Source organism: Gopherus evgoodei, chromosome 1, assembly GCF_007399415.2.
Source record: "Gopherus evgoodei ecotype Sinaloan lineage chromosome 1, rGopEvg1_v1.p, whole genome shotgun sequence".
NCBI classification, from domain to species: Eukaryota; Metazoa; Chordata; order Testudines; family Testudinidae; genus Gopherus; species Gopherus evgoodei.
Genome location: NC_044322.1, coordinates 139827051 through 139840975, shown reverse-complemented (window position 1 = coordinate 139840975; position 13925 = coordinate 139827051). Strand labels below are relative to the sequence as shown.

At 42.7% G+C, this 13925-nt stretch overlaps 1 protein-coding gene across 5 annotated transcripts in view; it reads left to right on the top strand.

Annotated features, from left to right (window-relative positions):
* SCML2 (Scm polycomb group protein like 2) overlaps positions 1–13925 on the top strand; it is a 143240-nt gene that overhangs the window by 66643 nt on the left and 62672 nt on the right. For 4 of the 5 annotated variants that reach the window (XM_030574148.1, XM_030574138.1, XM_030574157.1 and 1 more), the window contains 2 exons: positions 3859–3947; positions 5410–5653. In XM_030574148.1, coding sequence (XP_030430008.1) covers positions 3859–3947; positions 5410–5653 — 333 coding nt within the window. Of the gene's footprint in view, positions 1–3858; positions 4174–5409; positions 5654–13925 lie in introns of those variants that run through there. The other variant, XM_030574165.1, reaches the window with a different exon arrangement.

Here is a 13925-nt window from a genome sequence, read left to right as displayed (position 1 = left end):
GAGAAGTTTCCTATTAGGTTCCTGTTTTGTTGTGTTAGCTTTTTTTGGAGAGAACTACAACAGACTTACACCTGCTAAAGATCTGGCCCAAAATATCTGTTGTCTATTTGAATCAGTCTAGTAGCTTCAAACACAGCCCTGAAGGTGCTTCAAAAGCAGAGAGAGATATAAGCATGTCTCTTCCTTTACTGGGAGGTACTTGGTTCTAAGGGAGAATGCCATGGAATGAGGAATATTTCCACCAAGCAATTGTTTTGATAAAAGTTGTTTTTAATAAAAGCAGGTTTGGGTTATAGTAACTCTTTGTGCATTGTATTCACTTATTTTTTTAATGAAGAATACTGGCATGGAAACATTCTCCATGGCTACCCCTCTGACACTTGACACCATGCAAGGCACTGCATTTAGCCATATGGAGTGGAAATCCATCAGCCTCATGAAGAAACTTGTACAAATACAAACAGATATCATCTTCCTTTCCAAATGCAAACGGATGGACATTATACCAAATGGACTAAAGGTAAAAAATCCACTGCTGTCTACATACTACACAGACCCCAGTGAGAGATTATGCCATACTGTATCAAAGAAGCTGAGGAACCACCTGATCAGCATCCTATACAGCAAGCAGGAAAACATCAAAAAAGAGCTCTCCAACCTGGAGACTCCCATTAATAACCAAACTTCCATACAAACGGACTTCACTAAAAAAAGACAGGAGATCTACATTACTCACTTCACCTCTCTACAAAGGAAAAAGGACTTTAAGCTGTCTAAACTCCTACCTGCCTCATGGGGCCACACCGGTGGTACCCCCAACCCACCCAGCAATATTGTCAATCTATCCAACTACACACTCAACCCAGAAGAAAAGTCTGTCCTATCTCTGGGCCTCTCTTTCTGCCCTGCCACCCCCACCAACATGATATAGTTCTGCGGCGATCTGGAAGCCTACTTTTGCCGTCTCCGTCTCAAAGAATACTTTCAGGACAACACTGAACAGCGCACTGATACACAGGTACCCTCCCACCAACAGCACAAGAAGAAGAACTCCACATGGACTCCTCCTGAGGGTCGAAATGACAGTCTGGACCTATACACTGAATGCTTCCGCCGACGTGCACAGGCGGAAATTGTGGAAAAACAACATCGCTTGCCTCATAACCTAAGTCGTGCAGAACGCAATGCCATCCACAGCCTCAGAAACCACCCAGATATTATCATCAAAGAGGCTGATAAAGGAGGTGCTGTTGTCATCATGAACAGGTCTGACTACCAAAAGGAGGCTACCAGACAACTCTCCAACACCAAATTCTACAGGCCACTTCCCTCAGATCCCACTGGGGAATACACTAAGAAACAGCAACATCTACTCAGGACACTCCCTACACTAACACCGAAACAAATCAACATACCCTTAGAGCCCCGACCAAGGTTATTCTGTCTACTACCCAAGATCCACAAACCCGGAAATCCTGGACGCCTCATCATCTCGGGCATTGGCACTCTCACTGAAGGACTGTCTGGATATGTGGACTCTCTACTCAGACCCTCTGCCACCAGCACTCCCAGCTATCTCCGTGACACCACTGATTTCCTGAGGAAACTACAATGCATTGGTGACCTTCCAGAAAACACCATCCTAGCCACCATGGATGTAGAAGCTCTCTACACGAACATCCCACACACAGATGGAATACAAGCTGTCAGGAACAGTATCCCTGATGATGCCACAGCACAACTGGCTGCTGAGCTCTGTGCCTTTATCCTCACACACAACTATTTCAAATTTGATGACAATCTATATCTCCATATCAGTGGCACCGCTATGGGCACCCGCATGGCCCCACAATATGCCAATATTTTTATGGCCGACCTGGAACAATGCTTCCTCAGCTCTCGTCCACTCACGGCCCTTCTCTACCTACGCTACATTGATGACATCTTCATCATCTGGACCCATGGGAAGGAGTCTCTGGAAAAATTCCACCACGATTTCAACAGCTTCCACCCCACTATTAACCTCAGCCTGGACCAATCTACACGGGAGGTCCACTTCCTAGACACCACGGTGCAAATAAGTGATGGTCACATTACCACCACCCTATACGGAAAACCTACCGACCGCTATGCCTACCCTCATGCCTCCAGCTTCCATCCCGGGCACATCACACGATCCATTGTCTACAGCCAAGCACTGAGGTACAACGACATCTGCTCTAACCCCTCAGACAGAGACCAACACCTACAAAATCTCCACCAAGCATTCTCAAAACTACAGTACCCGCACAAGGAAATAAGGAAACAGATCAACAGAGCCAGACGTGTACCCAGAAGCCTCCTACTGCAAGACAAACCCAAGAAAGAAACCAACAGGACTCCACTGGCCATCACATACAGTCCCCAGCTAAAACCTCTCCAACGCATCATCAGGGATCTACAACCCATCCTGGACAACGATCCCACACTTTCACAGGCCTTAGGTGGCAGGCCAGTCCTCACCCACAGGCAACCTGCCAACCTGAAACATATTCTCACCAGTAACTGCACACCGCACCATAGTAACTCTAGCTCAGGAACCAATCCATGCAACAAACCTCGATGCCAACTCTGCCCACATATCTACACCAGCGACACCATCACAGGACCTAACCAGATCAGCCACACCATCAGAGGTTCATTCACCTGCACGTCCACCAATGTAATATACGCCATCCTATGCCAGCAATGCCTCTCTGCTATGTACATCGGCCAAACTGGACAGTCGCTATGGAAAAGGATAAACGGACACAAATCAGATATTAGGAATGGCAATATACAAAAACCTGTAGGAGAACACTTCAACTTCCCTGGCCACACTATAGCAGACCTTAAGGTGGCCATCCTGCAGCAAAAAAACTTCAGGACCAGACTTCAAAGAGAAACTGCTGAGCTTCAGTTCATCTGCAAATTTGACACCATCAGCTCAGGATTAAACAAAGACTGTTAATGGCTTGCCAATTACAAAACCAGTTTCTCCTCCCTTGGTTTTTACACCTCAACTGCTAGAACAGGGTCTCATCCTCCCTGATTGAACTATCTCATTATCTCTAGCTTGCCTGGGCATATATACCTGCCCCTGGAAATTTCCACCACATGTATCTGACGAAGTGGGTATTCACCCACGAAAGCTCATGCTCCAAAACGTCTGTTAGTCTATAAGGTGCCACAGGATTCTTTGCTGCTTTTACATTCTCCACTTTATGTAATTGCAATATGATGCATACACGTACCAAAATGTTTCAATTCTACCATTCCCTGTTTTGTGTTCTTGTCTTTGTAATTAAAGGATGTATTCTTTAATTGAAATTTGTTTGTGCTTCCTTCTTTCTTTTTGTGAAAGAATCTAGTGAAAGAGCCTCAGTGGAGAAGAAACTGTGTCTAATAAAAAATAAGAGTTAGTTGACAGAGAAGCTAGACCAGAGGATGTCATTTGAGAATGAAAGAAAACTGGCCCAGTAAATATAGCTGGGTACTATGCAAGGAAGATGGTTTGAGACCAGGGAATATAGAGAATGATTTAATCTGCAGTACTACAGCTTGCATGTCTCTAGTCACACTTAATATAGTAACCATAATAAATGATTTTGCAGGCAAATCACTCCTGAAAGGAGATATACTATCCAACACGTTTATTGCACTAAACAGCTGCCCTATGCATGCATGTGTATTGGCCACATTTATTTCTAGCCAAGTCCAAACCAGAGAGTTTTAGATAGTAGTAAGGTAAATTCTGCATCCTTTTTCTTCCTGTATATTAATGTTTTATAAATGTGAGTCTATAATCTTTTACACAACTAATCTATTTACGTTAATTAGGGTTCCAGATGAATGCATCATCTTGGCCAATGTTTCTGTTAAGAACACTAAATGGCGCTGAAATGGCACCTGCAGCATTCTTTAAGAAGGTAAGAAGAGAGGGGCTCCTAGTAAACAAGCTTCCATCAACTGGCCCATGATTACATGTGTATTGAGGATGCCAGGATATTGTACTGTTCTCTTCAGCATGGAAAGGCAACAGTGTTATTTAAAATTACTTTGAAGTGGATTGGCAAGCCACAAAACTGGACAGGAAATGATCATCTTCTAGTCCAAATGGATGAGCACCTCTTTTCCTGTGTTTGGACCTTTAAGGTATGCTGTATTATTTAGAAAAAAATTATGTTAGCTTGGTTTTTTTCATGGATTTAAGATGTCATGCATCTCTCGTTTGTTGACAGTAACATATTCATGATGTGTCTGTGTATGTGTTGGGCTAAAACTGGTAAGGGAGAATGAGAGCCACAGGAACGCGTGGGGAGTCTATGCTGAATATTTATATTTGGTGCATACTTCACAGTTGAGCTGTTAAGAATGTAGTGGGGACTTAGCTGAAAGTAGTAAAAAAAATGCTATCCGTTTTAGAAGTATGGCCTTTATGCTGAAGAAAAGAGGATCTTAAGAAAAATGTGTGAAATGTTTTTATGCAAAAAATATGTAGGGATGCAAGTATGACTCAGCTGATCTGTTGATTTGATTTGTCCTCTTACCATTCTTATGAGCTTGCTAAAATCGCAGTGTGAAGTTCAGTGATTTCTTTCTTAGGCTGATAATGGCTTTGCATGAGTTTGTGTTAGTAAAACGTACATTGGGCTTGATCCTGTAAGCTCTTTACTTGTGAATCTCCATTTATTTTGAGATTTGATTTGAATGCATTCATAAAATAGCTATGGCATGAGCAGTGGCAGTATAAGCTTCTCGATACTGTCCCAGCAATATGCCTCAGCCCTTTTCTGGAGGATCTTCCTCTTGAGGGTGAGATATAATTTGGTTTCCCTTCAGTCCTTTGGCCTTTCTGCAGAGACTGACAGGAGTTACATTGTGGACCGTTGTGTTGCTGATTTTTGTTTTGTTTGTCTGAGACCAGCTTATTTCACACAGGCCACTAAACAGCCTTCAGATGTTAATGATTTGTATGTGCATTTGGATAAGTAATAAAGAGGAGAAAGATTCCCTAGTCCATTTTCAGTCCTCAGAAACATCCAGTCCCTTGTAGAAGTACCTTTTTCTGATCCTGTCCTCTCCCTACATAAAACTATGCCACTTATTTTTAGTGTACATTGACTCTCCCACCATTCTTGTAGAACACATCAGATTTTCTCAGCCAACTGCTTAAGTAGACTCGGCGGAACCTTGCTCGCAGTCACATAAGTAGGGGCAGAATTGAGCCTAGGTAATCTAGAAAATTTAAAATAAACTTGTAACGTATTAAATATGTATTATAATAACCTTTTTGGGGTAGTCAATATGAGAAGTTAGAATGTTAGAGAAGAGTAGCTGTTTTTCAAGAGTTCATGGAAACCTAGATGTTCTGCAATTTTATTTTGACAGGAACCACCAAAACCTGCTCCAAACTATTTTAAAGTTGGAATGAAACTTGAAGCAGTAGACAAAAAGAACCCTTATTTAATTTGCCCAGCGACCATCGGAGATGTTAGAGGAGATGAAGTTTTCATTACATTTGATGGCTGGAGGGGAGCATTTGACTATTGGTGCAAATATGATTCTCGAGATATCTTCCCAGTTGGATGGTGTGGCTTAACAGGAGATGCACTGCAGCCACCAGGCAACAATGGTAAAACCACCAGTAATAACGCTGAATCTGTCTTTCCAAATTTTGCTGCTGTCAAGCAGCTGAGACTTAAGAACCAACTGATCTTATGCAGATTTTAGGATTTTGATATGTAAACAGCTGATGCAGATGAAATAGTGACACGTTTTCACTTTATCATACCCAAGGATTCCATGACTTTATTGGACCTCCATGACTTCTTTGGCTTCAGCTGTCAGCAGCCAGGGCCGAGTCAGGGCTGTGTGCCTGCCCCCCCACCCAGTATGGCACTGTGCACCCCATGGCTACAGCCGGGGCTGGAGCTGTGTCCCCCTCCCCTGCAGCTGCGGTCGGAGTGTGCGCCCTCCCTCCCCTTGTGCCTAGAGCAGGGGCTGTGTCCCAATCCTCTCCTGTAGTGGTGGGGCTCGGGCTTTCAGTCTCTTCCTCTTGCCCCTCTCCTTCCCCCATCCCCCCCCAGCCCATGGGGCTCCAGTTGTCATTGCTCCTCTGACCCCTGCTTTTTTTAGTAAAAGTCACGAACAGGTCATGGCTCCCGTGAATTTTTGTTTATTGCCCATGACCTGTCTGTGACTTTTGCTAAAAATAACCTTGACAAAATCTTAACCTTAATCATATATTTTTGTGTTGTCTCTTTGAGAAACTATTACTGCTCATTTACAATAGTTCCCAACTATTTGTGCACACAGTAGCTCTGGAAACTCTTCTTGACTGACATTTACATGCCATAATTTGTTTCTTTATCATTCCTGCTCTAATTCTGATAGTGGTTGAAGACCGAATCTAAGCAAATTCCATTAAAACCAATTGCATTCAAATTCTTCTGCAGTGAGAGATCTGGTTATGTTCAGTTCTCTGTATACTTTTTGAAGAATGTTAGACTTCATCTAGATCTTTTACTTATTGTTGGTAGTCTCAATAATTTTGGTAGCTGCATTAATTGAATATCATAGGAATTTATATTCAACTTTGCATCAACACCTTACCTCAAGGTTATAGAATGGAGCTCTGAAGAACAAATAAAAAACTGTTTTAAAGTAGGAAATGCAATAAAAGTTTCTTTATTGTTTCCAGGGGATTCAAAGTCTAGGCTTATGTGTAGCATTTGCTTTGGGCTATAAACTTTGTTTTTGAAGTTGTATATTATTAGGATCTTCCAAATATTTTGTTTGCTGCTTACCTACCCCCCTTAGCTAATTGCCAACTTTGCTCTGTCATTATATACCCATTTCTTTCTTTGCCAAGGTATGTGAAATGAAAAAGGAATATCATTGTTTTATATTTGTGATATGCTATGGGGTCTCTTATAAGATATCTAAAAACTGAAGTTTTGCTGTAAAATCATTTCACATTCAAGATGTGTGAAAGGAGTTTTTGTAATGAGGAATCACATTTTAAAATTCATTCTACTGTTACTGAGTAATTTGTTCTAATCATGAACGGTTTCACTGTGTGTGTTAAGTGGGATGAGAAACAAGAAGAGCACATTTCTGTAGAAAAGTTGGGAGAACAAAGAAGACAAGTAATCATTTATGGTTCTTTTCCCAACATATTTCATTTTTAGGACAACAGTGTAAGAATCAGAGGTAAGGCTAGCCACTGGAGATTGGCATGAGAATTGGGAAGAGTTGTCACTGAAACTCTTAGTATAATAGAACCTGTTAGACTGAAACAGGGTAAGGGAGGATAGGTGATCCAGTGGTTATGGGCCTAGCCTCGGACTCCCTGCTCTGCCACAGACTTCCTTGGACAAGTCACTTAGTCTTTCTGTGCCTCAGTTCCCCATCTGTAAAATGGGGATAACACTGCTCTAGCTCACAGGGATGTTGTGAGGATAAAGGCTAACAAATACAGGCTATGAATAAGATGTGTTAAAACTTGTATGGAAACTTCATGTATGTTCATTATGAAAAGATTTTCAAAAAGCATAGAAGCACTCAGATACTACAATAATGGGGGTCATGTAAGTACCAAAGGTAGGGAGAAAAAATAATACTGTCTTTTTATAAAGGCTTTGAAGATTGGAAGGTTTTCTCCATACAGTTGCATTTCTATCATTTATAGCTAGGAACAGAATTTTAAAGCAATACTTCTGTGAGATTGGTGATAATGAGAAGTAAGCTGCATTTCCAGTCAATTCCCAGGGTGATTGTCATATTAAACAAGAGATTTAGATATAAGAAATATGTTTTTTAGTTGATTTTGGTGACAACTTCAGCCTTTTCCTCAGCAACTTTAGCTTGGGATCTTAAAAGGTGACTAAGAGTTAGACATCCAACTCCCATTGAAAGTTAGGTGATTAACTCCCCTAGGCTCCTTTGAAAATCCCAGTTGTAATTTGCAGCATACAGAGAAATGTCATCTACTGCCTTTCTGTTGATAAATTGTCCATCCAGCAGTTTAGGTCACGTGGTCTGTTGTTTTTTTTTCTATGAATGTTTATGAAATTTAAGGAAAATATCAAGGACTTGGATTTAAATCTAATCCCAAATCTTAAAGTTGCATAGGATTTTGGAGAACGGAAATGGCTTTGATTTCTTGTATCAACATCTTATCTTGATCTATGGCACCTCTGTCATCTGAAGATGCAACTGCAAGCAAACTGATCCCAAGTTCTTAGGACTTAAAATCAAAGATCTGTCTTCTATATTCAGATCTAATATATAGCGACCTGATATTCTATATTCAGATCTAAATCCTTCCTGCAATAGTGGACCAAAATGGAGATTATGATCAAGAGAAACCTTTGAATGTGTGGCTGAAAAGAAATTCAGAACTAAACTAATTTGAGCTATAATAATCTGTGGGGTACTTGCTACCACTGAGTATATTTGGTAGGAAAGAGGCTGTATTTCCCTTTTGTTTTGGAAGCTAAATCGAAAGGAATGTGAGGTGCTATTTCCCAAAGGAAAAATTATGGAGAAGGCTACAGCTTGATGGTTTGATGTATGCTGTTAACTAGCAAATATCTGTTGGAGAAATACCTGCCTTTCACTTTCTCACCCCCCTTTGGACCACTGGAATTTGGGCACATTTGAAAGATGACTCCTTTAAAACACTGTGTTTCAATATCCCAATCTTTGAATTAGGAAAGAATTTTCATGGCTTTACAGAAGTGTTGTGAAGCTTAATTTTTTTAATGCTTGCAAAAGGTCCTTTCTTCCCTTTTCTTTATCACCTAATTGTTTTCATGTTGTCACCTTCAGTCTTTTTTTGTTGCATGGTTTAGGGCTGAAGTGTAGAGGTTTTTTTACATTGAGGCCTGATCTACACTAGAAAATTAGATCAATTAAATTCACACTCCTGAGTGGCATAATTAAGCCAACTTAAGGCCTTGTCTACACTACACAGTTTTGTCAACAACAGTCCGCTTTTGTCAACAACACAGTGAAGGTGTACATGCTGCAATGCTCCTTTTGCCCACAAAATTCGTCTGCTTTGTTGACAAAATAAAACAGAGAACTTTTTTGGGGGCAAAGTTATATCAACAAAGAGTCAGTGTAGATACTGCATTTGGTTACGTTGCTATAATTGGCCTCCAAGAGGTGTCCCACAATGCCCATCCTGATTGCTCTGGTCAGCAGTTCAAAGTCTGTTGTCCTGCACCCAGGTACACTGGCATCTGTCCTTCCCCCTTTTAAGACCCAGGAATTTTTGAAAGGCCACTTCCTGTTTGCTCAGTGTGGACAGCTCAAATCACATCTTCCCAACTGACCATGGCAGCTCCATGAGCAAATGCTTTCCAGCTTGGAGCACACCTGGGTTCTTGGATATGCCGGCACTGTGGGGAGAAGAGGTTGTGCAGTCCCAACTGTGCTCCAGACATAGGAATTTTGATACTTATGGTCAGATTTCTCATGGCTTGTGTGATAAGTGCTATGTGGGACATGCATCAGTGCTGTACAAAGATAAAGGAGCTGATACCAGAAGGCAAGGGAGGAAAATTGTTGCTCTGTGCTGCGCCAAAGACCTGCCACTTCTAGAAGAAGCTGGATGCCATCCTTGATGGTGATCACACCTACACTGCCAAGAGCCCCTTGGATACTTGAGTGGGGCTGGAGGTGGTGGCGGACAGCGGACTCAACCCCGGGATGAAGTCATGGGCGACGAGGTCGAGTTGGAGGACAATGTGGAGCCCACAACCAGGTCATCCAATGGTATAGCGAGTCAGGACCTCTTTCCCACTCCAGAGGGGTCTAGCCAGTCCGTCTCTAGCATGCATGATGCGGGAGAGGAGAGTTCTGGTAAGTGATCTTTTTGAGTTGATAATGCTCAGTTATTTGAGGAAGAGCTGTCCTTTGCTCTGTATAATCTAGAAGTGAGTGAAAGGGTAGAAATGTACAAGATAAGCTGTTTGCATGTGCTTCACATTACCTTGTGGAGCTACGCAGTGCAGTGGAACATTTTGTTAGTGCACACTGAGATTTCACAGGAATCCTCCAGAGAGACTTCTAGGAAACTTTCCTGGAGGTACTTGCCAATTCTCTCTCGAAGATTCTGTGGCAGAGCTGCTTTGTTCCTTCCCCCATTGTAGGAAACTTTCCTGCACCAACTGGCAATCGCTTGTGCAGGGACTAAAGCTGCACACAGGCAAGCAGCATAAGGACTGTGTCTGAAGCCGAATGCTTCACCTTTGCATCCTTGCTTACCTTCAGGAGTAAGATAGCAGCTTCACTGACCCCCCACCTTTGGAAAATTATGGCAGAATTTACAATATTGTCCCTAGTCGCCTGCAGTGATCCCCTTAAAAATACACCGAGACCCTTGCCCCATCTTGAATGCCCAACCCCCCCATCCCTCTCTGGGCCGAACTCACCATGTTTAGGGTGTTTGCCGAGATGTGTGCTTGCCAAGGGACAGAGAGAAAGTGATTCATATGTTAAAGGAGGTGTATTTTACTTATAATGATTCAATGCTGTGTGTGAACTAACAGTCATGCTTCTGTGTATTATTTCTTGTGCTTACGCAAATATGGCCTATAGGGGAATCCTCTACACATTGGTGGAGAACCTCTGCCAAATAAGGAAGCAACCAAGGCAGGACAAGGAAGACATGTTCTAAGAGGTGTGCCAATACTCAGAGGCCAAAAAAAGAGAATGCAGGGACTGGTGAGAGACCCTGAAAGAAACATTTAAAATAGCAAAGCAAGACAGAAAGGAGAGTGAGGAGTACATTGTAAAGGGTCAGGAGCGGATGATAGAAGTGGTAGAGGAGCAAACAGAGATGTTGAAGTCCATAATCACACTGCAGGCAGAAGACATGCATTCTCACCACCCCCCGCAGCTGATACACAACTGCTTTCCATGCCCTCCCCAGACTCCTCCCACAGATTCCTTGCAACTTCCCAAACGTCTCAGTATCCCGTTCACTCCATCCCTTCGGACAGCTTCCAGAATGATAGTTGGACTTACACACAGCTATGAGAGCCTACACTGCCCTTCACTCCTATCTGCCTTCCCACCAAGTCTTTTGTGTGTGTGTGTATTTTAATTGGTATTGAATAAAAACAAATTCTCTGAAAGATAAGCAATCTCTATTTGTCTCCTACATGTGGTGGTTAAAATGTAGCCCCCCATTGAGCCACTCTAATAGACCTGATATCTGGCTGCTCAAATTCATCAGCCAGGTGATCTGTGTCTGCATTCCACTCCAGGGAAAACTTTTCACCCTTAGCCTCACAAATATCATGGAGTGTGCAATAGGCTGCTATGACTATGGGAATATTTTCTCATTTAGGTCTGACTGTGCCAGCATGCTTTTAAGCTGCCAAAGGCACATTCTACAATCATTCTGCACCTGCGCAACCTGTTGCAGTGCTCTTTGCTGCTGTCCAAGTTTCCCATGTAAGGTTTCATGAGCCATGGGCTGGAAGGGGTGTGATGGGTTGGATCATAGAATCCCCTTTGGGACTGCCACCTGATGTTCCTAGACTACCTCTGAGCTGGTTTTCCTTGCCAGCTTGGGACTTCAGTCCCTTGCCTTGTTTGAGCCAGACATGCTTGCCTGCAGCAAACACAGATCCAAGTCTGAACCACGTCTCCCACAAGCTACAGGCTTAACTGAAAACAGCTTAAGAAGTGCTCCTGTCTCCAGCACTCAGATACCCAACTCCCAGTGGGGTCCAAACCCCAAATAAATCTGTTTTACCCTGTATAAGCTCATAAATTGTTCACCCTCTATAACACTGATAGAGAGAGATGCTCAGATGTTTGCCCCTCCCCCGGTATTAACAAATACTCTGGGTTAATTAATAAGTAAAGAGTGATTTTATTAAATACAAAAAATAGGATTTAAGTGGTTCCAAGTAATAGCAGACAGAACAAAGTGCATTACCAAGCAAAATAAAATAAAACATACAAGTCTAAGTCTAATACAGTAAGAAAACTGATTACAGATAAAATTTCAATAAGCTTCTATCACAGATGGGACGCCTTCCTAGTCTGGGCCCAATCCTTTCCCCTGGTACAGTCCTTGTTCTAGCTCAGGTGGTATCTAAGGGATTTCTCATGATTGCATCCCCCTTTGTTCTGTTCCACCCATTTATATATCTTCTGCATGAGGCGGAAATCCTTTGTCCCTCTCTGGGTTCCCACCCCTCCTTCTAAATGGAAAAGCACCAGGTTTAAGATGGATTCTGGTTCAGGTGACATGATCACATGTCACTGTAAGACTTCATTGCCCACTTGCCAGCACACAGGTATACAGGAAGACTTGCAAGTAAACAGAGCCATCTACAGTCAGTTGTCCTGGTTAATGGGAGCCAGCAAGATTCCAAGCCCCCACTAATGGCTCACAGTTTGCATAATTACAATAGGCCCTGAGAGTTATATTTCATATTTCTAGTTTCAGATACAAGAGTGATACATTTATACAAATAGGATGACCACACTCAGTAGATTATAAACTTTGTAATACCACCTTACAAGCGACCTTTTGCATGAAGCATGTTCCAGTTACATTATATTTACACTCACTAGCATATTTTCATAAAATCGTATAGAGTGCAGCATCACCAGGGGTATGCCAGGTCTCCCAGGATCACTATAGGCATGTCAACATCTCCCACTGGAATCTAATGGTCTGGAAAGAAAGTCCGTGCTTGTAACTTTCTGTACAGGTGTACCCGAAGATGCATGCATCATGCACCTTCCCAGACCACTCTGCGTTGATGTCAGTGAAATACCTACAGTGATCCACAAGTGCCTGCAATATCATAGAAAAGTATCTCTTTTTATTGATATACTCTGTTGCAAGATGGCCCGGAGCCAAAGTTGAAATATACATGCCATCTATTGCCCTGCTGCAGTTAGGGAATTCCATTGTCACAAAGCCATCCAGTATTTCACACACATTGCCAAGAGTCACAGTCCTTCATAGCAGGATGCAATTAATGGCTTTGCACACTTGCATTACCGCAGCCCTAATGGTTGACTTCCCAGCTCGAAACTGTTTAGCAAATGACTGTAGCAGTCTGGAATCACCAGCTTCCACACAGCGATCGCTGCGCGCTTCTCCACTGAGAGGGCAGCTCTCAGTTTGGAGTCCTTGCGCTGCAGGGCTGGGGCGAGCTCCGCACACAGTTCCTGGAAGGTGGCTTTCCGCATCTGAAAGTTCTGCAGCCACTGCTCATCATCGCACACCTGCATAATGATGTGATTCACCACTCAGTTCATCAGTCCACCATGTTGACAAAACTCTGTAGTGTAGACAAGGCATAAGTCCCTATCTAGGCAGAGCTATGTTGGTGGAAGAATTCTTCTGTCAGCCTAGCTACCACCACTTGAAGAGGTATGTAGTGTCTACATGGTCATGCTACAGAAGCGCAGCTGTGCTTCTGTAGTATTTTAAGTGTAGACAAGCCCATAATTGTTAGCAATTGCAGTTAATTAGCATGATTCCATGTGTGAAGTGCTTTCACACATCACTGAAGTGTTAATGCATCTGATGCTCCTGGTTGTCTTGAAGTAGTATGCTGACTGGACACGGTGACAGACAAAGAACCGTGAGGCCATGTCTACACTTCAAAATTATATCGATCTAACTTATGTTGGCATATAGCCACCACAGTTATTAAATCACTTCGGTGTGCACACACGTGGCTCCTTGTGTCAGCAGTGTGCCTCCTCACTAGGAGCACTTGTATCAATTGTATTGTCAGCATAGGCATTGTGGGACAGCTCCTGAAAGCCAGTAATGGTTGACATAAGCATTTCAGTGTCTATATTGACACTTGTGTCAACTTAATTACATCGACTGTGACTTTAAGCCCCTTGGGGAG